Source organism: Phaseolus vulgaris, unplaced genomic scaffold (assembly GCF_000499845.2).
Source record: "Phaseolus vulgaris cultivar G19833 unplaced genomic scaffold, P. vulgaris v2.0 scaffold_29, whole genome shotgun sequence".
NCBI lineage: Eukaryota > Viridiplantae > Streptophyta > Magnoliopsida > Fabales > Fabaceae > Phaseolus > Phaseolus vulgaris.
The window spans coordinates 19,472-46,837 of NW_027174097.1; the positions used below are offsets into that span (position 1 = coordinate 19,472).

General features: G+C 46.6%; 3 protein-coding genes across 4 annotated transcripts; 2 read left to right on the top strand and 1 right to left on the bottom strand.

Annotated features, from left to right (window-relative positions):
• The first annotated feature begins 1,253 nt into the window (after positions 1 to 1,253).
• On the top strand, positions 1,254 to 4,166 carry LOC137817303 (uncharacterized). The gene is made up of 2 exons (XM_068620555.1): positions 1,254 to 1,742; positions 4,077 to 4,166. The coding sequence occupies exons 1-2, from the start codon at positions 1,254 to 1,256 to the stop codon at positions 4,164 to 4,166; spliced, it is 579 nt and encodes a 192-aa protein (XP_068476656.1).
• A 14,057-nt stretch (positions 4,167 to 18,223) lies between these two features.
• LOC137817300 (uncharacterized) lies at positions 18,224 to 22,611 on the top strand. 2 transcript variants are annotated; one of them, XM_068620551.1, is made up of 9 exons: positions 18,224 to 18,390; positions 18,753 to 19,216; positions 19,852 to 20,243; positions 20,609 to 20,858; positions 21,028 to 21,193; positions 21,295 to 21,397; positions 21,492 to 21,620; positions 21,836 to 22,054; positions 22,165 to 22,611. In XM_068620551.1, exons 2-9 carry the CDS (start codon positions 18,982 to 18,984, stop codon positions 22,444 to 22,446), a joined length of 1,776 nt encoding a protein of 591 aa, XP_068476652.1. In that variant the 5' UTR covers positions 18,224 to 18,390; positions 18,753 to 18,981; the 3' UTR covers positions 22,447 to 22,611. The 2 variants fall into 2 exon arrangements, with proteins under 2 accessions (XP_068476652.1, XP_068476651.1); XM_068620550.1 differs by having other exon boundaries at positions 18,315 to 18,492.
• Positions 22,612 to 23,162: 551 nt separating this feature from the next.
• On the bottom strand, positions 23,163 to 27,171 carry LOC137817299 (uncharacterized). The gene is made up of 2 exons (XM_068620549.1): positions 25,031 to 27,171; positions 23,163 to 24,054 (listed from the first exon to the last, which is right to left on the bottom strand). Exons 1-2 carry the CDS (start codon positions 26,561 to 26,563, stop codon positions 23,668 to 23,670), a joined length of 1,920 nt encoding a protein of 639 aa, XP_068476650.1. The 5' UTR covers positions 26,564 to 27,171; the 3' UTR covers positions 23,163 to 23,667.
• Between the last annotated feature and the right edge of the window lie 195 nt (positions 27,172 to 27,366).

Sequence of the window (27,366 nt, forward strand, 5' to 3'; positions counted from 1 at the left end):
TTTCGAGAAGGAGCTGATGATGGAGTTGAACGTCGCGCCCTGCCAACTCCATCCAAATGCCTGGGCTTTCATCCGGGCATTCCAGATTCTCTGTAACTACTTCGGGCACAACGCCTCTGTGGATGTGTTCCTCTATTTCTTCGAGGCGAAGAATCCTGGGGACAGGTCCTGGGTTAGCCTGAACGGGGTTGCTGGACGGGTGCTCCTGGGCCTATACCAGCAATCCTTCAAAGACTGGAAAGGCAGGTTCTACATGATATCTGCCACCCCACAAAGTCCAAACCTGCTCGAGGGGTACCCCCTCTACTAGGTTCCTGGGGTTGAATTCAAGAAACCCAGGGACCTTGAAGTCATGGCCCCCTACGAGCGCGAGCTATGTGGGCTGTTCCTGGGGGCCAAGTACAACTCTGCTCGCCTCATCAAAGATGAGTTTGATGTGGTGGCTCTGAAAAAATACATAGGTAGCTCTTTTTCTTCCACCTCTTAGGATACTTGCACCTTCTCACGCATGCTTGTATATATTTTGACTTACTTGCGTAACTTGGCCATCTAACTCTTCCTTTTCTCATCTATGTAGATTCAATGTCAGGGAAAGACAGGAGGCAAGCTTTGCTGGAGCTTGCCAAGCTTCGGGGGACCAAGGGAACTGGCTCCTCTTCTTCTACCACCGAGCCCATTGCAGCCCCCCCACTCTCGGTCGCGCCAGCTGAAGGCCCCGAGCAAGGAAGGAAGAGAAAAAGACTGGTGAAGGCTTCTACTTCACTTGCTACTGCTGCTGCTGCCTCAACCGAAGAGGAAAGCTCTGGCTCTCCTCTTATACACCGCCAGAGGAAATTGCCAGCGGTTGAGGGGGCCTCATCTCTCCAGCCTGGGGAGATCGAGGTGGTGGAGGTAGAGGAAGGTTCACCCCCTCCTCCCTCTACTCAACCTGCCCCAGAGCCCACGTGCCTTCCCTCTCCCTGCCAACAGCCGCCTCCAGCTTCTCAACCGTCATCTCCCCCCCAGCAGGCCAATCTCTTGGTCCATCTGCTCCTCCTACTGGGGGCGCTTCCGCTCATCCGGGGGGTCTCCCGCCACCACTGCCAACCTCCACTGCAACTGCTGAATGTGGTGGATCCAGCTCGCGACCAAGCGCCTCTGGAGCTAGCCACGAGAACTTTAGCAGGGTCATCACCTTGTTTCGACAGCTCATCAGCAACCGAGAGCTCGTCGAATGGAACGGTGATGAGGTGGACATGCACCTGGCCAGGCAGATGGTGCTCTCTTTGGAATTTTCCACCCAGCACCGCAAGCAGATAGCCCTGAAGAAGAGGGTAAGGGAGCTTGAGCACGACAAAGAGTCACTGCGAAGTGACTTCGAAGCTGCCCAAGGGTCCGTAGAGCTGATGCGGGGCATGGTGGAAAAGGCTAGGAGGGAGTACCTAGCGCAGGTCCAAGAGACCATCAAGACGGAGATCTTGATGTGGCAAACTCTTAGCTCACTGGACTGCGAGGTGGTGCAGCTACGGGCCGAGACCTCCTCCCTACGCCAACTGAACTCTCAACTAGTGGGGGAGCTCGAGTCCACCAAGGAAGCGGCCGCTGCTGGAGAGAAGAGGCTTGAGGAGGTGGTGGGCAAACTGTCTGAAGCCAAGGGCCAACTGGAAGAAGTTGCCTCCTCCCTTGCTGCCCTTACCACTGAGAGAAATGCTGCGGAGGCCTCGAAGCAAAAACTGGAGGCGGAGAAAGCTGATCTGATGAACGTGGGTGCTGATGCCCTTACTGAAGGATTCGAGCTGGCACTCGAGCAAATCCGATGCGTTCTCCCAGACTTGGACCTCTCGCAATTCAGCATTTACCACGAAGTGGTAGATGGAAAGCTCACCCCTCCTCCCCCTTGATCTCTTCTCTTTCTTGTAAATTTTTACTTCTGCACAACTTTTTTAGTACTCAAAATTTGTATAAGACTTGGTTGTGAATACATACTCTCAATTCGTATAAGCTTCTTCTCTTGTATTTTTCTTGAGCTTCGCCTTTCTTCATGCGCTCGACTAACTGTTAGCTAGCTTAGGTTTAGCGCGATCTTAAGCTTTGTCTTTCCCTTTGCACACGACTAAGTGTTAACCAGCTTAGGCCTAGCGCGATCTGCCTCCTTTGATCTTGGCCTCTACTTGATCACGACTAGCTACTCCCTTAGCCTTGTGTTTAACAGTTCTTGTGCGCTGCTTTGCACCACTAACCAATCACTGACGACTCATCAGTGATCGTTCTTCGATCTTCACTTAGCTTCTCTGTCGCTCTAGCGCTAAGTGCATAGAGGATTTTGACATCGATCGCTCGAGGTGATGCCTCGTTTTGGGGAAAGAAAAGTGTTTCTCGCTAACCCCTCTTACTTTCCCCAAGGTCATCACCCTTCGGCGGATTGAGTCGTTCATTCCCTGCCTCACTCCTGGGGTGAGAAGGGTTTTGGACTAAGAGCCTTACTGGGCCAATATTGGTGTATGCCAAGTGGGTAAGGACATTTGTCAAAATCTTTCCTTTCCCTCTCTTGGTCTTACTAGCACCCCTGGCTTTTCAAACCCTTAGCTGCCTGCGCTCACACCTGGGGTGAGGAAGACTTAGATCAGTGCCAGTACTTGCGCCTAGGACGAGTAAGGCCTAACCGATCACCTGCACTTGCACCTGGGGCAAGGAGGATTTTAACTTTAATACTCGCGCACACTTGATATGCTGGAAATTTATTTTTTTTTCATTGGGTGGCCTCGTCAAAAACCCTCCTTAGGGAAAAGAGTGCCCCCTTGTCTGTTCAATTGTTTCCACTACATACAAAGCATGTATCTTTTAGCACGAGAACGCAACTACTTTACAACTTAACTGAAGTAAAATTTTAAATGGGTGGCGTTCCACGTTCTGGGGATTGCTCCTCCATCCAGAGTTTCTAGCCGATAAGCTCCGTTCTCCAACGTCTCAATCACTCTGTACGGGCCTGTCCACTTTGGAGACAGCTTGTTCTCCATCTCATTCTGATGCGCCTTTCTCATCACCAGGTCACCTTCCTGGAAGCGCCTGAGCCTCACCTTAGAGTTGTGCCTCCGTTCTACTCTTCTTTTTACGGCTTCAGCACTGACTCTGGCTTCTTCTCGCACCTCGTCCAGTAGGTCGAGATTCACCTTTCGCTCTTCATTGGACCCTTCAGCAATGAAATTCAAGAATCTGGGGGAGCTCTCCTGTATCTCCATAGGGATCATGCCGTTTGTCCCGTAGACAAGGCTGAAGGGTGTCTCATGGGTGCTGGACTGTGGGGTGGTATGATAAGACCATACAATTCTGGGGACCTCCTCTGCCCAGCCTCCTTTAGCCTTGTCTAGTTTTCGCTTTAGCCCCCTGAGCAGTACTCGATTGGCCGAGTCCACCTGCCCATTGGTTTGTGGGTGTTCCACTGAAGCGAAAACCTGCTGTATTTTTAACTCTTCACACATCTTCCTCAGCTGATGACTCGTGAACTGGGTGCCATTGTCGGAGACCAACCTCTTGGGTATTCCGAAACGGCAGACGATGTTCTTCCAGACGAAGTGCTCGACTTTCTGTGCAGTGATGTGTACGACTGGTTCTGCCTCCACCCACTTGGTGAAGTACTCGATGGCCACGATGAGAAACTTCATCTGCCTTATCACCAGGGGAAAAGGTCCTAGGATGTCGATCCCCCATGTGTGGAATGGCCACGGGCTATGGATGGACCTCAACTCCTCAGGAGGTGCCTTGTGCCAGTTTGCGTGCAGTTGACACTGTTTGCAGCACTGAGCAAACCTTACGCAGTCTTCCTTCAGCTTTGGCCAGTAATACCCCGCGCGGAGTATCCTACTTGCCAAAGCGCGACCACCTACGTGGCTTCCGCACACCCCCTCGTGCAGCTCAGACATGAGTCTGGTGCATTGCCGCCGTGCACACAGTCCTGCACAGGGTGAGAAAATCCAAATCTAAAGAGGTTTCCATCTATTAGAGTAAACTTACTTGAACTCCTCTTTATCCTTTTTGCCTCTGCCACGTCGAGTGGGAGTACACCATCTTCTAAGTATAACTGGTATGGCGTTATCCAGGTGTCGGGTTCCTTCACCGCGTGGACCTCCATCAACTCATCGATCTTCGACGGTCGCGCTCTCACCCTCGGTGCTTTCAACGTTTCTTGAGTCAACGACCGATGACCGATCGTCAGACGCTCCATTGATTTGCACACATGAAGTACCTGGTTGTCCGACACGAACGCTCGCGGTACCTTCAAGGTCTCCTGAATGACGGTCCTCTGCTTCCCCCCCTTGCCTGAGCTGGCCAGCTTGGCAAGCAGGTCTGCTCTGGCATTTTGCTCTCTTGGCACGTGCAGCAATTCGAACTCGATGAAGGACGTCTTCAGGAGCTGTACATGCTCCAGGTAGGCTGCCATCTGGGGATCCTTTGCCTGGAACTCCCCTGTGACCTGCTCTGTGACTAGCAAAGAGTCGCTTTTGGCCAGCAGGTTTCTTGCTCCCATTTCTCTTGCTAGCAACATTCCTGCGATCAGGGCTTCATACTCCGCCTGATTGTTGCTAGCCTTAAGGCAAAGCGGAGGGACTGCTCGATCAGTACCCCGTTCGGGCCTTCCAGGATGACTCCAGCGCCGCTCCCCTGCTGATTAGAGGAGCCATCCACCGATAACACCCATCGGAAATCGGAACCTTCTGCAGGTGTCGCGATCGACGACAGCTCGACTACAAAGTCCGCGAACACCTGCCCCTTGATCGGTCCTCGGGGCTCGTACTGAATGTCAAATTCTGACAATTCCACCGCCCACTTGACCATCCTTCCTGCTACGTCAGGTTTTTTCAACACGTTTTGGATGGGCAGATCTGTCATCACCACCACTGTGAAGCTGTGGAAGTAATGCCTGAGTCTCCTTGCTGAAAAAACCACCGCCAGGGCAGCCTTCTCGAGGGCCTGGTACCTTGTTTCAGGGCCTTGCAGCACCTTACTCACGAAGTACACAGGCCTCTGGGCCTGATCTTTGTCTTGCACCAGGACTGAGCTGACTGCTCTCTCCGTCACAACGAAATATAGACGAAGAGGGGTGCCTACCTGAGGTTTTCGCAAGACTGGTGGGCTCGCCAGGTACTCCTTCAGTTTTATGAAGGCCTCATCGCACTCCTGTGTCCAAAGGAATCTGCTGTTGCGTTTAAGACACTGGAAGTACAGATGACCCTTCTCCCCTCCAGCGGACATAAACCGGGATAAGGCTGTCAAGCGACCGGTGAGCTGCTGCACCTCCTTCACCGTCGTCGGGCTCCTCATTGCCACGATTGCTGCGCACTTCTCTGGGTTAGCTTCGATTCCCCGCTCTGTTAAGAGGAAACCCAAAAACTTCCCATCCTCCACGCCAAAAATACACTTCTCAGGGTTGAGCTTCAGTCTGTACTTGGCGATGGTGGTGAATAGTTCTTCCAAATCAGCTGCATGATCCTTCGGCTGGGTGGGGCCTTCTCTCACTGGCGATGACCGCCCTCGCGATCCCTGACTCGCGAGGAGCGATCGCGCCTTCCTCTTCTTCTTCCACCTGAGCTACCTGGGAGCCCCCCACCGTAGCGTTCTCCATCCTCTGAGCACCCTGTGTTTCCCTAACCACTGATCGCTCTTCGCACACACCTGGTGGGGGTGTCGTGGTGACGTGGCATACGCTTCTCTTCTGCTTTAGGCTGTTCTCATAACAGCGTCTAGCCTCAGCCTGATCCGACTTGAAGGTTATTACGGTCCCCTCCATCGACAGCAGCTTCAGCTTCATGTGCCTCGTTGATGGTATTTCTCCCAACCTATTGAGGGTTGGCCTCCCCAACAAAATATTGTAGGCGGAAGGGGCGTTCACCACCAAGTACTTTATCCTTTCAGTGCGGGCTGTCGTTCCATCAGTGAACGTTGTCCTCAGCTCAATGTATCCCCGCACCTCTACCTGATCTCCTGCAAAACCTAGAGACACCCGGTATACAGCCTCAGTTGATCAGGGGACAACTGCAACTTGTTAAACGTCGGCCAGAACATGACGTCTGCCGAGCTTCCTTGATCTACGAGCACTCTGTGCACTCGTCTTCCTGCTGTGATGAGGGAAATGACCACATGGTCGTTATCGTGCGGGATAACGTCCCGTAGGTCAGCTTTCCTGAAGACAATATCTACTTCAGGGTAATGGCTCTCGTCTATCGAGTCTACCACCATAACCGATCGGGCGTACCTCCTTCTCTGCGACGCGGTGCATCCCCGGCCAGAGAAGCCTCCCGCGATTGTTTGCACTTTCCCGTGCACAGGAACTTCATGCTGCTGTTCTCCAGCCTGGGATCCCGACGCGCGATCACCCTGCGGCTCGCGCAGGTAATCTGCTAGGAACCCCGACTTCACCAACTCTGCCAGTTGGTGTCCCAACGCCAAACAGGAGTGGAGTGTGTGGCCAAAGGCCTGGTGAAACTCACACCACTCATCCTTCTTTCTACCAAGTACCTTATCAGTCTTCTCCGGTACGCGTAGTCTTGCTGCTACACCAGGAAGCGCGATGAGATCCGCTAATCCCACCATGAAATTGTATCTTGGGGGTGCGTTATTCTCCCTTGCACGCCCTCTGCCCTGGTCCTTGCCTGGTGCGTAGGGGCGAGGTTTTTCCTGCACCCTTTTCCCCTCCTTGGCCTCATGCACCCTTGCTTGCTGCGGTTTCCCTTGCCCTCCACGCGGTCTTGGTGGTGCAGCACTCCCCCTTTTCTCAGAAACCTCTGTTTCTGCCACTATGTGCGCCACCGCACGACGCCGGATCTCTGCAAAGGTGCTGGGATGGCTCCTGATGAGAGACTCGCTGAAGGGGCCAGGCAGCACTCCCTTCTTGAACGCGTGCACCAGCATATCTTCATCTTTGCTGGGCAGTCTCACCACTTGTGCTCCAAAGCGGTTGAGGTAGTCCTTCAGCGACTCGCCTTGGTACTGACGCACGTCGAACAAATCATATGACACCACTGCAGGTGCTTTGTTGACGATGTACTGCTCAGTGAAAAGCTTTGAAAACTGAGGGAAAGACGTGATATGTCCTTCTGGTAAGCTCACGAACCACTCCATGGCGATTCCGCTTAATGTGCTCATGAACATTTTGCAGTACACAGCGTCTGAGCCCCCAGACAACATCATCTGGGTGTGGAACGCCGTCAGGTGCGCCTTCGGGTCTTCTACCCCTGTGAACGACGCCTTCACCCCCACCAGGTTGGGAGGCACCATGGTTCCCATGATTTCAGGGGAGAATGGCATGGGGAACGCTCTTGGAGGCGATGGCTGCCTCGACGTCCTTTCGTCAACCACGTGTTCCCTCTGCGCCTGCAGCGTCCTCCTCAACTCTTCGTTGACGCGATTCAGCTCGTCGTTCCCACTCTACGACGCAGCCAACTCCGCCTGAACCCTGTTATGCTTTTCTGAGACAATGTACCTCCAGAATCAGTAGAGTGTTGGTGTCTGTGCGTGTCTGCGCGTCTCTGCGCTTGGCTGCGCTTGTCTGTACCTTTAGCGGTACGGAGTGCACCTTTATCTGGACCGCACCCCTCTCAGATGATGACACGTGGAGGCATGCGACTCACATCTAACCACACACGTGTCACTTACTGGAAGGGCTCTAGCGCTTCTCTTTGTGTGCTTAGTTATTCCCTTGCGGAGTAACTTAGCATATTTCTTTCATCTGGGCAAATCGCATACTCTCAGGAGAACGCCAGGTGTGGTCGGTCTAGGCACACTCACCAAGCGTTGCTCTCTGCGTAGACGGCTTACCCTTCACGCACGTAATGGGTTGAGGGAGTCACCAATCACTGATCGGTTTACTAGCTCCCTCAGGCCACTCTCGTGCGCGATTCCCTGAGATGTGCTCATGCGAGGTCCATGTGTAACGCTCTCGCTGGGAACCTCAGTCCCAGTTTAACTGCGTGTAACACGAGACCCCGATGACAATGCACCCGATGACTGATCAGTGCTCTATTTGCTTCTCGCGTTCTGCCCCCAGGCGTTAGTCTGGGAACTAGTTTGTTGATGGCCATTTGGCTACTGACCACCGATCACCGTTCTGGGTGATCTGTCCCCTGACCTCTCTGCCGCCTGATCTGTCGGTGGTCACTTGATTACTGACCCCCGATCACCGCTCTTGGCGATCGCCTCCCTGATCTCTCTGTCACCTGGTCCACGTGTCACCCTGCGAGTGGTCCACGTGGTTCTCTGCTGCTGACGTCATCGACTACCGATGACCGATCGGATCAGCTGCTGAGTTGGCCCGGGCTCGCGAAGAGAACAACGAGCTCAAAGAAAAACTCGAAGAGCTCCAGCTCAAGGCCGCCCAAGTTCTCATTTCCGGCTTCGGGGTAGCTCTGGAGCAATTCGCCTGCAAGTTTCCCGATCTGGACCTGTCCGAGTTCTCCGTGTACAGCGAAGTGGTCGATGGCAAAATCGTGCCCCCAGCTGATCCATCGCCTTAAAACCCTTCGTGCCTCACTCTGACCCATATGTAATATTTTCATTCTGTTCGAACTGTTTAATACTTATGTGCACACATATAGATACATATGTATGTTAGTCTTTCGACTTATCTGTCGTGCGATTAATTGTTTCGAACTGCTTCTTAACTCATGTACTTCGCCCCAACCTGTACTTAACTTTTAAAACTCAACGCACATTGCACTCGCCGATGCTTAACTTTCTGCAAACCACCTTAACTTAAACAAATGGTTAATTTGAAGCGATAACGTTTAGTACGAAACTACTTACTTACCACCTGGAACTTCTCTCGCCTGACCCATCAAGGGCCAAAGGCATCTCTACATCGTCACCCAGAACTTCGGTGGTGCGGCTCTCGCCATGCGGTTCTCCTTATACCTCAATCTTAGAACATGGGTTTCTGGCGACGCCACCTTCCTTTCAATCAAACGCGTCCCGACAGGGCCGCTCCCGATTTTCCCACCTTCTTATTCTGGAACTACTTATCTCCTTGCTCCCCCATCTGGGGGTAGAGCCGCCTTTCGGATCCTTCTCTACCTCCCTGGGTTTCAGAATAATCATCTGGGTGGTGGGGTGCCCTCTGCGAACCTCTCCCACCACCCTTTAACTTCTAACTTAACTGGTCTTACTGGGTCAATATTGGTGTCTCACTCAAGGGGAAAGAGTTCTTCTCCAACCCTCCTTTCCCGTACTTGAGATCGTTAACACCCCTGACTTTTCAGTTTCATCTTGCCTGAACTCACTCGAGGGTGAGAAGGACTTTTCCTGATGCCTCAACTTGCCCAGGGGCTACATCTCCTCCCCCCCCCCCCCCGGATGCACTGAGGGCTTTCAACTTGCCTCAACTTGCTCATGCAAAGAGGTCTTGCGATCTGTTCTTGCCTGTGCTCGCTCATGGCGAGTAGGACTTTAATCTTTTCTCGCCTACGCTCGCCCGAGGCGAGGAGGTCTTTTAAATCTCTTTCTCGCCTGCGCTCGCTCAAGGCGAGGAGGTCTTTTTAAATCTCTTTCTCGCCAGCGCTGGCTCGAGGCGAGGAGGTCTTTTCTAAATCTCTTTCTCGCCTGCACTCGCTCAAGGCGAGGAGGTCTTTTCTAAATCTCTTTCTCGCCTAGCGGCGGTCAGAAAAAAATTTAAATCTACTTGTGCCTCCGATCGCCAGGTGGCGAAGAGGACTTAAAACTTAAACTTGTACCTCCGGTCGCCGGGTGGCGATGAGGATTTTAAAGACTTCACGTTTCGAAAATTTTGTACTGGATGCATGCGATTTGGGTTTACTATTTTTTATCTTTCCCCGCAAACTTAAAAAACAAACAGCATGCAAATTTAATAACTGGGAAACTTCTAGAAACTTCGAAACTTTCTTTATTGGGTGGCCTCATTAAAAACCCTTCTCGGGGAAAAGAGTGCCCCCTTGAAAAATTGTTTCAACTGATACATCTCAACTGTTGGAGTTTATTGCTACTTAGAATGCCTTAGCTGTAGTAAAACTTGAGGTGGGTGGCGTTCCATGTGCGGGGGATCGCCCCTCCCTCCAGCGTCTCCAAGCGGTAGGCGCCATTCCCGAGTGCTTCGGTTATTCTGAATGGACCGGTCCACTTGGGCGACAATTTGTTTTCCATCTCGTATTGATGGGCCTTCCTCATCACCAGATCGCCATCTCCGAACTGCCTTGGCTTTATCTTGGAGTTGTACTTGCGCTCGACCCTTCTCTTTACTGCTTCGGCCTTCACCCGCGCTTCCTCCCTGACCTCATCCAGCAGATCCAAGTTCATCCTCCTCTCTTCGTTCGAGTCTTCTGACACGAAGTTCAGAAACCTCGGCGAGCTCTCTTGGATTTCAACTGGGATCATCGCGTCGCACCCGTACACCAAGCTAAACGGGGTTTCGTGGGTTCCCGATTGCTCAGTAGTATGGTATGCCCACACTATGCGGGGAACCTCCTCAGCCCAAGACCCCTTGGCCTTTTCCAACCTCCTCTTCAATCCTCTGAGCAGAACCCGATTAGCGGACTCCACTTGCCCATTCGTTTGCGGGTGTTCCACAGATGCAAACACTTGTTGTGTCCCGATGTCCTTGCAAAGTTTCTTCAACAGGTAGCTTGCGAACTGGGTCCCATTGTCTGATAGTAGACGCTTGGGCACGCCAAAATGACACACAATATTCTTCCATACGAAACTCTGGATTTTGTGTGCGGTGATCTGGGCCACTGGTTCTGCTTCAATTCATTTTGTGAAGTATTCGATCGCCACAACCAAATACTTCATTTGTCTGATTGCCAATGGGAAGGGTCCCAGGATGTCGATTCCCCACGTGTGGAACGGCCAAGGACTGTAGATTGACTTTAACTCTTCTGGGGGCGCCTTATGCCAGTTGGCATGCTGCTGGCATTGCTTGCGTCTTCAGAGTTTCTTGCGTCCTCAGAGTTTCTTGCGTCAGGGATCTATGACTTCTCGCTGTTCTTTCCATTGATCTGCAAACATGAAGAACCTGGTGGTCTACCACGAATGCTCGAGGCGCTTTCAAGGTTTCTTGAATGACGGTCCTTTGCCTGCCCCCCTTGCCCGAACTGGCGAGCTTGGCTAGCAAGTCAACTCGGGCATTCTGTTCTCTCGGCACGTGCACCACTTCAAATGAAGCAAAAGATCTCCTTAGCTCTTGCACGTACTCCAAGTAGGCTGCCATCTGCGGGTCCTTGGCTTGGAACTCGCCAGTCACTTGTCCAGTGACCAACAACGAATTGCTCTTGGCCATCAGCACTTTCGCCCCCATTTCCTTCGCCAACAGGATTCCGGCGATCAAAGCCTCGTACTCTGCTTGATTGTTGCTTGCTTTGAAAGCAAACCTTAATGATTGCTCTATCAACACTCCGTTGGGCCCTTCCAAAATGACCCCAGCCTCGCTGCCCAGCTGGTTGGACGACCCATCAACCGAGAGTACCCAGCGAAAGTCATCCTCGGCGTTCTGTGCTACTTCGGAGGACAACTCGACCACAAAATCGGCGAAGACTTGCCCTTTGATCGATCCCCGGGGTTCATATTTGATGTCGAACTCCGACAGCTCGACTTCCCATTTCACCATCCTTCCGGCCATATCGGGTTTCTTCAAAACCTTATGGATTGGCAGATCAGTCATCACCAATACCGTAAAACTCTGGAAGTAATGGTGCAATCTCCTCGCCGAGAATACAACCGCTAATGCTGCCTTTTCTAGGGCCTGGTACCTCACCTCTGGGCCTTGCAGCACCTTGCTAACAAAATATATGGGCCTCTGGATCTGATCCTGATCCTGCACGAGCATTGCGCTGATCGCCCTCTCAGTTATGGCAAAGTACAGCCTGAGCGGTGTTACAGCTTGGGGCTTGCACAGAACTGGAGGGCTCGCCAAATATTCCTTGAGCTTTACGAAGGCCTCCTCACACTCCTTTGTCCAAACAAACCTGTTGTTCCTTTTCAAACATTGGAAGTATAGGTGGCCCTTCTCTCCGCTTGCCGATACGAATCGGGACAGGGCGGCCATCCGCCCCGTGAGTTGCTGCACCTCCTTCACATTGGCGGGGCTCCTCATTGCCAAAATGGCGGCGCACTTCTCGGGGTTAGCCTCGATTCCCCTCTCCGACAGGAGAAACCCCAGAAATTTCCCTGCTTCTACACCAAAAACACACTTTTCAGGATTCAGTTTCAGCTTGTACCTGGCTATCGTGATGAACAACTCTTCCAAGTCGGCGACGTGCCTGTCTTTCTCCAGGGACGTCACGACCATGTCGTCGACGTACGCCTGCACATTCCTTCCGAGCATGGGTGCGAGCACCTTGTCCATCAGCCTTTGGTATGTGGCCCCTGCATTCTTCAACCCGAAGGGCATTACCCTGTAGCAATAGCATGACCTTTCCGTCATGAAGGCGGTCTTCTCTTCGTCCATGGGGTGCATTTTGATTTGATTGTACCCCGAGAAGGCATCCAGAAAACTAAGCAGCTTGCACCCCGATGCACTGTCTACCAGGGCGTCTATGCTTGGCAAAGGATAAGAATCCTTTGGGCAGGCCTTGTTCAGGTCTGTAAAGTCAACACACATCCGCCATTTTCCGCTGCTCTTCTTGACCAGAACAAAATTAATGAGTCATTTTGGATATTGGATCTCCCTGATGTGGCCCGCTGCAAGGAGTTTCTGTGTCTCTTCCTTGATCGCATGTCTCTTCTCCTCATTGAACTTTCTTCTTCTTTGGCGGATGGGCCTGACTTGGGGGTCCATTGCTAAACGATGGCACAAGAAATCGGGGTCGATTCCCGGCATATCTGAAGCAGCCCACGCAAACGCATCCAAGTGTCTACTTATCACCTTGGCGATTTGGTCTTGCGTCTCGCCATCCAAGGTTCTTCCCAACTTAAACACCTTACCGATGATCTCCTTCTCGAGCCATTCCTCTACTGGCTGAGGTTTCCTTTCGCTGGCGATCAGCGCCCTCGCGATACCAGTTTCTCTGGCGGTCTCCGAGCAGTTTCTTTCTCCCTCCCAGCTCTCTGACCTCGCCTCTACATTCCCCATTGGCACATCGCCCTCGGCGACCACTTCTAACGCCGTATCCGAAACTCGCCGGGATTTGCGCTCCGGCTCCACGCCAAGGGGAGGCATTGTGGTTACGTGGCACACATACCTCTTGTTCTTAAGGCTGTTTTCGTAACACTTCTTCGCCTCCTTCTGGTGAGAGCAAATAGTGATGATCATGCCCTCCATAGACGGCAGCTTGACCTTCATGTGCCTTGTCGAAGGCACAGCTCCTGTTCTGTTGAGCGTTGGCCTTCCCAACAGTATGTTGTACGCTGACGGGGCGTTTACAACAAGATACCTGATCTTCTCCGTTCGTGAGGCCAGACCGTCAGTGAAGGTCATCCTCAACTCGATATACCCCCTCACCTCCACTTGGTCTCCGGCAAAACCGTACAAGCAGCCCCCATATGGTCTCGGTTGATCGGGGGACAGTTGTAACTTCTCAAAAGTCGGCCAAAACATCACATCTGCTGAACTTCCTTGGTCGACCAGCACCCGGTGGACAGTCCTTCCCGCTGTGACGAGCGAGATCACAATAGGATCGTTGTCGTGAGGCACCACGTCCCTAAAGTCCCCCTTGGTGAACGTGATGTCCACGTCGGGCGAGTGATCCTCAAAGATTTCCACTGACATTACCGACCTCGCGTACCTCTTGCGTTGCGACGCAGTGCACCTCCCGCCGGAGAATCCGCCAACTATGGTGTGGATCTCACCGTGAATGGGCACCTCGTGCTGCTGCCCGCCGGTTGAGATCCTGACGCTTGGTCCGCTTGCTTCTCTAGCAAGTAATCCTTCAGGAAACCACATTTGACCAGCTCGGCGAGCTGGTGTCCCAGAGCCAAACACGAGTTAATAGAGTGGCCAAAACTCTTGTGGAACTCGCACCATGCGTCTGGCTTTGGCCCCAAAACCTTCTCCGTCGTTTTCTCAGGCACTTTGAGCCTGGCAGCAATGTTTGGGATGGCGATCAAATCGGCCAAACCCATTACAAACTCGTACCTTGGGGGGCGATTAGTCTCCCTGGGTCACCCTGGCCCCTTGCTCTTATTTTTCTTAGGGTCGTAAGGATGGCGCATCCTTTGATCCCTCTTTCCCGCCGCCGCCTCCATTACCTTCTGCAGCTGTACCCTTGCTTGGGCGCGCGGTTTAGCTGGGGCCACGTTTCCCCTCTTCTCGGTGACCTCGCTTTTGGCGGCGATGTGAGCCACAACACGTCGCCGGATTTCAGCGAACGTGGCGGGGTGACTCCTGATGAGCGACTCACTAAAAGGCCCAGGTAACACACCCTTTTTGAAGGCGTGCACGAACATCTCTTCGTCCTTTCCTGGCAAACGGACTATCTGAGCTCCGAATCTGTTCAGGAAATCCTTCAGGGACTCCCCTTGGCACTGCCTTATATCAAACAGGTCGTAAGACACCAAAGGTGGTGCCTTGTTCACTATATACTGCTCAACAAACATCTTGGAAAACTTTTGAAACGTGGTAATCTGGCCAGTAGGTATACTGACGAACCAGTCCAACGCTGTTCCGCTCAAAGTGCTCATGAACACCTTACAGTACACCGCATCTAAGCCCCCCGAGAGCATCATCTGAGTATGAAACGCCGTGAGATGGGCTTCAGGGTCCTCCACCCCAGTGAAAGACGCTTTCACCGTCACAGTGTTAGCCGGGACCACCGAGTCCATGATCTCTTGGGAAAATGGCATAGGAAAGCTGCGCGGTGGGGATGGAGGTGCAAATCTGTCCCCAGTCGCACGCTCCTCCCGCTCCTGAAGGGCTTTGCGCAGCTCTTCGTTGATCTGTTGAGCTCTTCATTCCTTGCTTGCGAGGCTACCAGCGCCTCATGCATCCTTTCCTGTTCAGAACGCGATGCAGCCACGTTCTCCTGCAGCGTCCTCATCATGTCCATCACTTGTGTCATGGACACAGCATCTTCGTCTGTTGATGGCACGACTAAACTGGAGCGTGTTGTCCTCATCCTTCCTCAGCAAACTCAGCAACTCAAAGAACTCCAAACAAACGGTGAAAACTCCAGGAATCGACTGCGATAGCGAGCAGTCGAACAGAAAACACCAAAGACACCACAAACACGAACTATGGTTGGGAATCACCTTTTATACAGCCCCACGGTGGGTGCCAGATGATCCTGCCGGTTGACTTAGTGCAAGAGCGTTGCCTCGTCACGGTCTTCCTCACCAGCTTGACACCACGTGCCCTCCAAGTCCACACCACAGATGGCCTCTCTGAGAACCTGAAAAACACACGGTGGCGCCTCTGCGGCCGGTGGCGCTCTGACGCTCAAGTCAGTGACAAGAACACCCAAAAAACTGAGAGAAAATATGCTCTGTAGGACCGTACTGAAAAGCACACAAGCCTAGCAAAATGAGCCGTAATGAAAACGTACCTCTGCAAATTCTGTTAAGGTTACCTTTATAGCTGGGTTTTTCCTCTCTCCAAGCCGTTATGCTTTTGGACGCGTGGCTCGCATCCAGCGCTGCACGTGTCGCCATCTGGGCTGGGATGGCAGGTAGCACCCAGCCCTACACGTGTCATCATCTGAGCTAGGATAACTCAAGCGTCACTTCTTTATTTCTCCCAGCCCTACACGTGTCATCACCTGGGTTGGAGTAACTGAGAGCATCAAACCCTACACGTGTCGTCATCTGGGCTGGGGCAACTTGAACGTCACTTTTGCATAGTAGCTAGTCGCGCGGCTAAGTCCTCAACTCAAGGAGTAAACACGCGACATGCTCTAGAGCACCACCCGACAAGGCGAGTATCGAGTGCAGCAAAGTGCACCATCTCTGTGATATCGCTTGTCTCTAATGGCACCCTCCTTACCGCTGCGCCATGTGTGTTCTGGCTGAGGAAACCTTGCCATCAACGAATGTCCACTCTGGGAATCCCGTCGCTGATAGGCGAGTTGTCCCCTCAACCCAAACACCCTTCACGCCCCATGTTGGCGCAACAATCGCCTCACTGGAGTTGTACACTTGAACTTACACCTCTGGGCCTTCACCAGCTTCAATCTGAGCTTGTCGAAAGATCTGGCGACGTGCTTCCTGCGGCGATGTCGAGCTACATGATCGCCAATCGCCAAATACGTTGATGACGAGCCAACCCGGCGACAACCGGGCATGTTCATCGCAGAACGCCAGTTCCATGAACCGGCGACCACGCTCACCTCTGAACCATCCATCTTTTCTTGCCTACGTGTTCCACTGAGCACGCCCCCACCTAGGCACGTGCAAGACACGTCATCACGCCCGATGACTTGGTCGGTACACAAATTAAAGCAAGATTAAACAAAATATTGACGTAAGGAAAAAACTAGCTAAAAAATTAACAAAGGCTAACCTAGAAAGCTTAAACTAGTCGTTCCTAGGTGAGGCTTCTTAGACACTTTGAGCCTTTGAAGACACACTCACCGACTAAGTCGTGATTAATCCACTAATTAACAAGAGTGAAAAGTAATTACAATTCAAGAAATGCAAAGAAATTAAATTGCACAAATTAAATTTCAGCTAGGCACTCCTTTGACTTGTGTTACTCTTCTTTGTTGTGTCCTTCAAAGTGTATGGTGTATTTTGGTATTTGTATTTGTGACTGCCCCTTGCCTTGATCATCTTATGATTTAAGCAATTAATTTCTCCAAAACAGTACCTACCAAGTAGAGCTAGACTCTCCTTAAGTCAAATTCCACTCAATCAAACACCAATTGAAATTTATCCACCACAATATAGAGGTCAAGAAAAATTGCGTTGAGTTTTCTTCGTTAAATAATTGTATATATACACTTAGTTTGTCTATATTAAACTATATTTAGAAATACTTATACTTTGTACAAGTTCGCTCTATAAAATAATGTATAATATAGTGTTTTTGAAATGTTACACAATTGATTTTAAAATTTAAAAAATAACAGATAAACTAACTTCTTTTTAGAATACCTACAATTATAAAGCAGATGAATAATGCTTAATGCGAATGTGTTGATATTGACTTTAAAAAAGAGCTGAAATTAATTATGCGGAGGAAAAAAAACGATGCACATGCGCTGTTTTCGCTCTTTTATCTTAAAGAAAACTATTGTTGTAAGAGATACTCCCCTAGAAAATGTAATAATATTTTATATGATGTTATTAAATGACATTTATAATTCTTATAAAATAATTCATTTAAACCACTGAATGCGTAAATATCTATGAATGTATTCTTACTTGATAAATAGTCTTAAATACAAATTTTGATATCTGTAGTAAAAAATATTTGATTTTCTTAAAAACATATCTTTTACTTGGTAAAATTACATAAAACGGATTAAAAAAGTGTTAACAAACTTTGCCAAATAAGACATTTTTCTTTACTAAAAAAGTGTTAACAAATTTCACCAGTTCACGCTATAATTTTTTCAGCATGTATAAATAGTAAAGTAATTTGTTTGTATTAATAAAAATAAATAAAGTAGAGAGTTCTTATCTTTCTTAACGAACCTATTTTCATATATAATTAAAAAGTCCAATTTCAATTAATACAGTTTTTTTTTCTTATGCCATTTTAAAGTCACGTGTTAACCTACCTAATGATTTAAAATTGATTTAATAAAAAGTAACTACTTTGGTTGGTGAATGCAATGGTAGCACTACAAGGTCAGCATCATCTTCAACCTAATTACTTGTTTTGTTTGTTTACTATGGTATTAACAAGGAGAACAAGCATCATAGTATTAAATAGAATGTAATGGAAAGAAAGTTCTCGGTGCCGTGTTTTTTCATCTTCATCATCACAGTTTACAAGTAATGACAGGTGCACTTATTCCTTTCTTTTGGGTAATGAAAATTGAAAATTTGTAGTTCAAATAAAAGAACCTACTAACACAAAGATTACAAATAAAAAAAATGAAGAATGAAGAGGGGACCACAAAAATGGAGAAGAATGAAGAACATATGTGACAACTACACTACAATTTGATCCCTTCTCCATTGGTAGCCACCCCCACACTTCATCAGACACCAACACTTCACTGTTTCTCTTCACGATTCTCAACCTCTTTTGTTCTTCACCTTCCCAAAAATGTCATATCCTTTTCACCTTTTCCAAATTTATTTTTATCACTTCTAAGTTGTAACTATTAATATATTATAGATACATAATTTGACACGCGCGGAGTTCAGATAAAAATCCGTGTCACTGTTTCTGAGTGGTTCTGCTAAAGCTGATGCCACATATTCTTATCTTCTCCCCCGATTGCAACTTTTGTCGCTTTCATCACATGTGTTTATCTCCGAATGCTTTTTTCCTCCACCTTGCATTCGCGTGTCTTTTCACAACAACTCATAGTAATTAGCAATCGGCATTGCCACACTTTCCAGACTCTCTTTTTTTACAATTTTTCCAATTCTGTGTTTTTCTCATAGCTTCTAATAATTGGCTTGGGTTAGGTTAGACCCTTCTCTGCTTTCAGCTTAATTTATTAGCCCGTCACTTTCTCTGTGCTATTTGTATTATTGTGATACGATGATTGTATTGTATAAGAAAATATGTGGGCTACAACTTTTTTTAAATTTTGTGACGCTATACTGGCTGATGGAGCATCTATGAAGATATACTGATTTCTTTTTGTGTTTTGTGTCTTTTCATAAGTTTCTGTATAAGAGTGGCTTTGATAAATCCTGATGGAAACTTTGCATTAATTTTGCAGTTGCAAGGTTGACAAGGGTGGTCCCACAAAAGTGTTTAAGGAGACAGGTGCAAATAATTGTGTGTAAATTTTCTCTTTCCTTGAAGTGGTTGAAGAACTCACAAGATGAAGAAGCTAGCTGTGGATCAGCGTCACGAGTTAGTGTTGTTGTAGTAGTAGTATATGAGGAAAAGTGTTACTGGGGAAGAAGCTTTTTGAATAAAGAAAGAATCGTTGTGAGGAAAGTGAAATGGAGCCACTGAATCAGAAATCTATTGAGAGAGTGGTTTCGCAGAAAGCCTTGCAAATGGGAAGCTCGTTTCCTTGCCAAATTTGTGTGGTGGGATTTCTCTGTGGAGTATGCCTCACCTCTCTGTTCTTGGCTGCTTTGACTTCCTTTGGTACCTTTCAGTTTGGTCCCATTTCATTTTCAACCATGCCAATGGCTAATTCATCAGGGAATTCAACTTTTCGTAACGATATCAGTAAGTCAATTTCCTTCTCCTCTCTTTGATTTGGAACATTTCTTGTTTACGGAAGTGGGGTTGTGGATGCAGGGCATCTACCTCTGTGATCATATAACTCTTGCTTTGTAGATAGAACACTGCCTATCCCAGAAACTTTGAAACTGGGTTGTGAAGAATTGCCGTATTTAATTGAAAACCTTAAACGCACAAAAAAAGGAGGAAGGGGGAACCAGTTTTATTTCTCCTTTATGTTTCTTATTTTGTTTTTATTCTCTTCTTGAAGAAAAAGAACCGAGTTTATTATGAGTTCCAACCTTTTTTAAAGTTTGATATTTCACGAAGCGAACTTGATGTGAACGGGTTAGGCTTGGCCATGACGCAACTTTAAAGGATACTTTAATTAGTAATTACTGGTTTTACGTTAAGCTTACTCGAATAACCATTACTTTTTACTTGGACTGCATATTTTACACAGTATATACGTTGTTTTGCTTAATCAGCATCCAAATTATGACATGCTTGTAATAGTATTAGCACAGCGAGATACGTAGAACTGATCCCAATGATGTAGTAATACCGTGATCAATTCGATTGATTGTGATGAAAATATCAAATGAAATTAACAGTGAATTGTGTTTTCTTTGTGTTCTTAGACATGATTACTCGTTCGGACTGCCATTTCCAGCTTAAGGAAACTGAGAGATTATGGGATTCTAAAAGCAGGAGAGAGCGAGATAATGAAGAGAGAGTCTCATTCCTTTATTCAGGTTGGAGTGCTGTGTTGAATGAAACCACAAGTGGTGGTAAAGAGTACTTGCAAAAACATGGAATTAGAGGATCCAGTTTGCCTAATGCCCCACATTTGGAAAACTGCAAGGTGAAAACACAGCTATATGAGTATCTTGATAAGCGTACAGGAACTGATGCTTTCCCGCCATGGACAACTTGGAAGGGGTCTTTGCAGACATTTTCTGTGGCTGCATTCAGTGAGCAGATGCAAAAGCTTAGGCATGAGGCTGCATCCGAGGGGGCCTATCCACCATGGGTGTGTTCTTAACTATATCTGTAGTATTTTTGGATTCACCATAAATTATTTCACTATCAAACATGATTTACTTAGCGTAGTTGTGGGAAACCATCACTTGATATATTGTTATCTCCAAATGTACAAGTAAAGTGGCATTAGTTTCCATGACAATCATCTTTCATAACCAACTATTTTTTATATGGTTTCTTGTTTCTTAAACACTTTTTTTTTTGGCTCAAACTTATCAGTTATTAGTTTACTCACTAGGTATTGTCCAGTTCGATGTTTTTCTTTTAATGCATGGTTCCCACATTTAGGATACAACTATTAATAGAAAAATTAGAGGAATGCTGTTAGGTTTATTCATATAGAAGCTTTTGCAGATTGCAGGGTCAGATGAAGAAAACTATCCCTTGACAAGAAAAGTGCAGCGTGACCTTTGGATCCATCAGCATCCCTTAAACTGCAGTAGCCCAGATGTCAAGTTCCTCCTTACTGACTGGGAGAGATTACCTGGATTTGGTATTGGGGCTCAGATTGTTGGGATGACTGGACTTCTTGCTATTGCAATCAATGAAGGAAGAGTCCTTGTCACTAACTATTACAACAGGGCTCACCATGGGGGTTGCAAAGGTAAATTTGTTGTGAAAAACCCATGTCATTACTCATTGTGTTATCTGTTTCAGTTATAACAACCAATGTACAATGTTAACTTCTGCTCTCCACAAAAAATCTTCAAATATTACTAATATTATTATAAGGAACCTATACGAGTATGATGATAATACTGTTTTATATGCAGGATCTTCCCAGTCTAGTTGGAGTTGTTACTTCTTCCCTGAAACCTCCCTAGAATGTCGGCAGCGTGCATTTGAACTCATAAAAAGTGAAGATGCGTGGAGTAAGGGAACTATGACCACAAAGGAAAATTATACAACCAAGCATATATGGGCTGGACCAACTCCCAGGTAAACAAACCTCTCAATCAACTGCAATCAGATATTTATGATATCTTCCATGCTTAGAGCCTGAACTTATTGGAGTTTTATTCTTCCAATGTCAATACCAGGAAATGGGGGCTTCCGTGGAATTATTTGCAACCCACAACATATTTAAATGGAACCTTGTTAGCTTCTCATAGAAAAATGGATAGACGGTGGTGGAGAGCACAGGTGCCTGTCAGACCTGTAGAAAAGGAGTTATGTTGAGTCCTCATTTTAGTAATGGTTCATGATTTGATATTGTTGCCATAAATATTGTTTTCAGGCAGTACGTTACTTAATGAGGTTCCCAACAGAATACACATGCAATTTAATGAATGAGGCACGCCATGTTAGCTTTGGAAAATTAGCTGCAAAAGTTGTTCTTGAAAGACTTCCTGGGGATTGGCCAAAGGTTTGCACTTTTTTACTTAATGGATATTGAAGGATTAAAGGGTGGAAGTATATATTCATCATGTTTTTCATCTAAACAGGGAAGAATAAAATTAAGAGGATTAGAAAATTTACCAAATTTTGCCCTCAAGTCACTGTCATTGTTAGATAAAAATGGTAGTGTTATATTTTTCTTAGAATTGTATTAATGAAAAATAGTTGCATGCATGTATTCAGGAAAATAGTGCGAAGGAAAGGTCTGGTGATATTGATGAATACGTGTGGTCCAATCACAAGCCATGGGTCCCAAGGCCTCTTCTAAGTATGCATGTGAGAATGGGAGACAAAGCATGTGAAATGAAGGTAGTTGGATTTGAAGAATACATACAGCTTGCGGATCGAATTGGGAGACACTTCCCTCACCTTAATAGCATTTGGCTGTCCACTGAGATGCAGGTATTACGGTTGTTGGTAGACACAGCTTTGTAATGGCTAATTATTTGGACTCATCTTTTAGATGATAGTAGTTTGTTATACACTGACATTACAAGACTAATTTGATTCAGGAAGTGATTGAAAAGACCAGAGAATATTCTCATTGGAACTTCTACTATACAAAGGTAAGACGCCAAGTTAAGACTAACATGTCGATGGCAGACTACGAAGCCAGCCTGGGTAGGGAGACCAGCACAAACTATCCACTTGTTAATTTCTTGATGGCTGCTGACTCAGATTTTTACGTCGGGGCGTTGGGTTCTAGCTGGTCCTTTCTTATAGATGGAATGAGAAATACTGGTGGAAAGGTTATGGCTGGGTACTTGACTGTCAACAAAGACAGATTTTGGTAAGAGTTACGTTTGTAAATTAGATCATCAGTGGCTGCCATATCAATATGATTCTTTGTATGTATAGTTATTGTACATATATATATATATATATATATATATATATATATATGCAAAGAATAAAAACAACACCATCTCTAATTGATAATGATGTTCAGAGAATCAAAATGTTTGCACCTTGTTTTTCCATTACGCTATTTCTTGCCTAGTTCTTTCTTGGTGTGTGTTTCATGCGGAGTTCCTGGGTAACAACAAATTTATTAAATACCTTGTTCAATTTAACTCGTGAAACTATCAAAATTATGAAATCTTGCATGCTTCAGAAAATTTGTCAAAAACTAGATCTGAACTATGTGTATGAGTGTTTTTTTTTTTTTTTTGCTTTGTATTCGTTCCAGAAATAAATAAAATTGGTTATGGATACTTGGATTAGAAAAATGATGGAGCTTATATAAGAATTTATGTATGCTCTTTGATAAAATTATGATAAGCATATCATCGTTTACATCTCGTACAGAAAATTGATACAAGAGAAAGAAGTGATCATAGAATAATATACACGTTATATTTTTATTAAAAAAACTTTAAAAGAAATACAAACTATATAAATCTTAGTTTGTCCATTATAAACTGTCTCACTTCGGGTTAAAAAGAAAAGAAAAGAAAAAGAAAGAAGATCCTAACTATTGCCAAAGTGAAAAATGTTAAAAAAAAAACTATTAAAGTGAAAAAATAGAGAGGTTCTTGTATTCAATGATGTAGGTACAAATTTCCACAAATTTTACTAGGCCAGAGTCAGTTCAAAAGAATATCCAAAACTTCATGAACGAACAGTGATGAAAACACAAATACCACTCAAAAAAAAACAAAATCAATAATCAGCGATACAGATGTACATACAAATATAGGTAATGTATCTTGGGAAAAATCAGAATGGAGCCAACTAATTCAAGGCCATAGAGACTCTTCCTCTTCGTTTTCTCTTCAAATGACAATACAATTATTTCCAGATGATGTAAACTCTTCATAATCCAACATCGCGAAAGGGGGAAAACATAGAGACACCCTTTTCTTAAGGAGTAACAATGGATCCCCCAAAAAACTTCCAGTAAATTCTTGGCTAGATCATCCAATGTGAAAAGTAAAGTCAGCTGTGCACAATGACACATACACTTTCTTTCTGACAACGATCATCAAGGCAGCAATTAGGGAGATACCTTGCTATTAGTATTCTTCCACATCCTCACCCACTAGCTGCACTCCATCTCCTCCTTTAGCAGCTGTCTGCTTCTTATGTTTCCTATTTTTGGCTCTCTTTGCCTTCATACGGCGTTTCCTCTCATTGGCATCCACCCATTTGTAGTCCGAAGGTATATTGAAAGGGTCGAATTCATCCCTATATCTATGACTATCAGAGTCACCGGACTGTGTACCACGACTTCCTTTCATCCATGATATCCATGATGTAGACCCTTCTGATTCCTTGGATTTGGCATCCTGGAAGTATGCTGGGCTGGAGAGTGGAGTTGAAAACTCCTCCGCTGGCTGAAGCTCCTCAAATTTGGTAAAAGTGACAAGGACCCTTATAGTAGGGACTATAGGGATAGCTACCTGCATACCAGTAAGAATAACCAGGGCAATATGAAAAACTTGCATTGATACAAAGTATCCCGCAATAGAGAAACAAGAACACAATGTTATTTTATCATGGCACGATGGGAAATTGGTATGAGCAATTATATGATAAATAAATAAGCAATGCACGCGAAATATTAATATTATGCGATACATTGACATGTATGAAATATTAAGTAGCATAATTTTCATATATCAGTATGGATTTGACATGTAAAAGTGTCTCTAAAATGTTCAGAAAAGACTGCAGCGGCATTCAGTATTTTTCATTTGAGTATCGTACAACAATTGTATTTAGAAGTGGCATTCTAAGTGTCGATGTCCATTACACTTAGAAAACAAGCACGAATCCCCTCTTGGGAGTGCTAGTCAATTCATATCTGGAAGAAAAATCTGGAATGAACAATACAAAGGAAACCAGCGCTACTTCTGCATAAAAAATGAAGAACTGTATATCTTCACAAATTTATCCGCATAAGGGAAACCACATGTGTCAGTCTAAAGAATGCTAGGTGTAAGGCAGAGAGAAAAGTTTCATTCTTCTAAGCGTAACAAAGATCCGAAGAAATAGACATCTAAAAATCATAAATAACTCAAATAATGATGCTACGAACTTCTAACCACATATTTGGCAATAGAATTTGTCTAATTTTATTCATCAATCTCTGTTTGAGTCATCTATTCATCAATTGGATATAAAAAAATGTATAGCACCAACTTGTGGCAGCAGGAGAAGAATCTGTAACATACGCAAAATCAAAGAAAACCCGGTCCTCAGACCCAGCAACAATAACTTTGAAGAGGAGGAGGAGGAGGAGGAGGATGAAGATGTTTACAACTCAAATAAACTATTTTTTGTTCTCCAAAAGTATCAATATTGACCACAAGAGTGCAGAGCAAAGCAACAGTGAAAAATAAACTAAGGTTGAGAATATGATGATATTTGGGTTACCTTAACAGGAAAGGTTCCATGAGGAAGTTTAGTCGTCAAAAGTTCTCTGAGTCTCCTAATAGCCTTAACCTTGTTTGCTAAGATGTCAAGCAAGGGCAGAAGCTCGTCTGTTTTCAAAGGAAAGTCTGGTGTCAACCACAAGACAGGTCTTAAGCCCTTCTTGTACTCACTCTCATTCTTAGATTCATTAACTCCTCCTTTCTTCTTTTTCCTCTTAAAGTTTTTATCCTTCACAACCTCAGGTTGTGGCTTCTGCTGATCACCCGAAAGCTTCTTCGCAGTCTTCAAATCCTCAAGCTCCTCACCGCCGCCACCCTTCATGTTTTTCTTGTTCCAACCAAACCAGCTCTTCTTCTCTTTAGCCCCACCATTGGGTTCATAATAAGAAGCTGCTGAACCATTCTCATGACCATCAAAACCCCCTCCAGGTTCCTCCTCCTGACAAATACCATCAGAGTTCCCCATCCGCAGCGCCGAATCCAACTGCATTTTTTCCTCAGCAGTCAGCACATCATCATACTCATCATTGTTCTCTCCATTCACCATACTCTCCCCATCATCCACAGCAAAAAGCTCCTCATCAGTCATAGCACCCGGAACCCTCCTCGACTTGACACTCACCATCACATGAAGCATGTCATAAACCTTAGCCTTCCAATTCCCCACCATCTCAGTCTTCTCCTGTCGACGCCAACTCAGATGGGGAACAAGCTCCGCCTGAGTAACATCAATACCGGGCCTATACATATTAGTCTGAGACATCAAAGAAACTTCATGATTAACCTCAGATTCCGTAGGCTGCGTACCAGCTCCCTCCAAAGCATTGGTAACCTCCTTCTCCTTATGAGAAAGCGCAAGCAAAGAACCCGGCGGCAGGTTCAAATTCCCATCCTGGGAAGCATAACCCTCTCCGAGGAACAAAAAGGTCTGGTCGGAACGTTGGATGCGGAAGCCGTCGAAGCCAGCGAGGGTCATATCAGCGCGGAGGTTGGAACCACGCTTCCAAATACGGTAGGTGTCAGAAGGGGCAATGCGACCAATGAACGGAATGACGGAGCTCTCGAAATGGAAAGATATCTCCATGTAGAAGTCGCGGATTCGAGCGGCGGAAGCTACAATGCGGGGAAGTCTGCGGCACCATTTGGCCCACGCAAGAGGCTGGTAGTGGCGCGCTATGATCACCGCAATAGCTTCCTCTCTAGTGCACACGGCTTCTTGAAGCGCACTCCAACCCTGCTCGTTCTGAAGACTCCAATCCGCACCGGCACACATGAGAATCTCGGCGGAGACAGCGTCCCTGAGACGCACCGCGAGGTGGAGAGGGGTTTCTCTTCCCGGAACGTCGCGGCGGTCGATAGCCGCCGACACCTGGTCGGCTTTGAGCTCCGCCGCAAGCGATTCGGCTTCTGTTTTGACCTCACCGGCTTTGGCGAGTCGAGGAATGGTGGAAACGAGGTGGCGCAGTGCGGCGTGGTCACGCCTGGCTACTGCCACGTGTGCAGGACTGTGCGCGTATTTCGATATATCTTCCATCTGATTTCTCTCTCTGTCTCTATGCTGCTGCTGCTGCTTCTATCATGACCAGAAAAAGAAAAAATGAAATCGATTCAAGACAGGGATCGGTTTAGGCTTCAAGGAAGAGTGGCGGAGGAAGATTTGATTTGATTGGCGGATCGAGGAGAGTGAATTACAGGAAGAAAAGGAAGAGGTGAAGAAAGAAGGAGAAAATGAAAGAAGAGTTAGGGTTGAATTGAGGTAGAGAGAGAGTGAGTGAGTGAGTGAGAGTGATTGGATCTAGGAGTGAGAGGAGATGTTATTGCTGACACGCACAACTCAAAAGCACATGAAGGCAGCGAACACCGTCTCACACTGAGAGAGAGAGAGAGAGAGAGAGAAATGAGAGATGGCATCGTTGCTCCCTCCCCTCTACTTATTATTATTACTGTCTCTGCCCTCTCCCTCTCCCTCTCCCTCTCCCTCTCCCTCTCCTATCTATTCTATAATTCTACTCTCTTACTCTTTGCTTTTAGATTTCCTCTCTTTCTTCATTACACTTAATAATAAATGCTTATGTTGTCTTGCACTTCCCCTTCCCCTTCCACCAATTGGATACTCATATTTCAAGCATTACATTTAGTTTCTTCCTATTTACCCTCACCACTCCTTCTCTTCCATCACTATTCTCGTTTACACTATTGCAATCAACCATGTGTCATTATGGTGGTTCATTTTTATCTTTAACCTTACAACCATCATATTTTCGCTAGTTTCAAACAACACTTCTCTTAGAGTGATTTCGCATGTATAAGTATTTTTAGGGTTTAAGGTTTAGAAAT

Excerpts from the sequence above, each read along its gene's own strand:
- LOC137817303 (XM_068620555.1), top strand. The coding sequence starts at position 1,254 with ATGGTGCTCTCTTTGGAATTTTCCACCCAGCACCGCAAGCAGATAGCC. Across the intron at positions 1,743-4,076 it reads AGAAAGCTGATCTGATGAAC|GTGTCGGGTTCCTTCACCGC; the intron begins GTGGGTGCTGAT and ends GGCGTTATCCAG.
- LOC137817299 (XM_068620549.1), bottom strand. The coding sequence starts at position 26,563 with ATGGAAGATATATCGAAATACGCGCACAGTCCTGCACACGTGGCAGTA. Across the intron at positions 24,055-25,030 it reads ATGGAACCTTTCCTGTTAAG|GTAGCTATCCCTATAGTCCC; the intron begins GTAACCCAAATA and ends ACTGGTATGCAG.
- LOC137817300 (XM_068620551.1), top strand. The coding sequence starts at position 18,982 with ATGGAGCCACTGAATCAGAAATCTATTGAGAGAGTGGTTTCGCAGAAA. Across the intron at positions 19,217-19,851 it reads AACTTTTCGTAACGATATCA|ACATGATTACTCGTTCGGAC; the intron begins GTAAGTCAATTT and ends TTGTGTTCTTAG. Across the intron at positions 21,621-21,835 it reads TTCCTGGGGATTGGCCAAAG|GAAAATAGTGCGAAGGAAAG; the intron begins GTTTGCACTTTT and ends GCATGTATTCAG.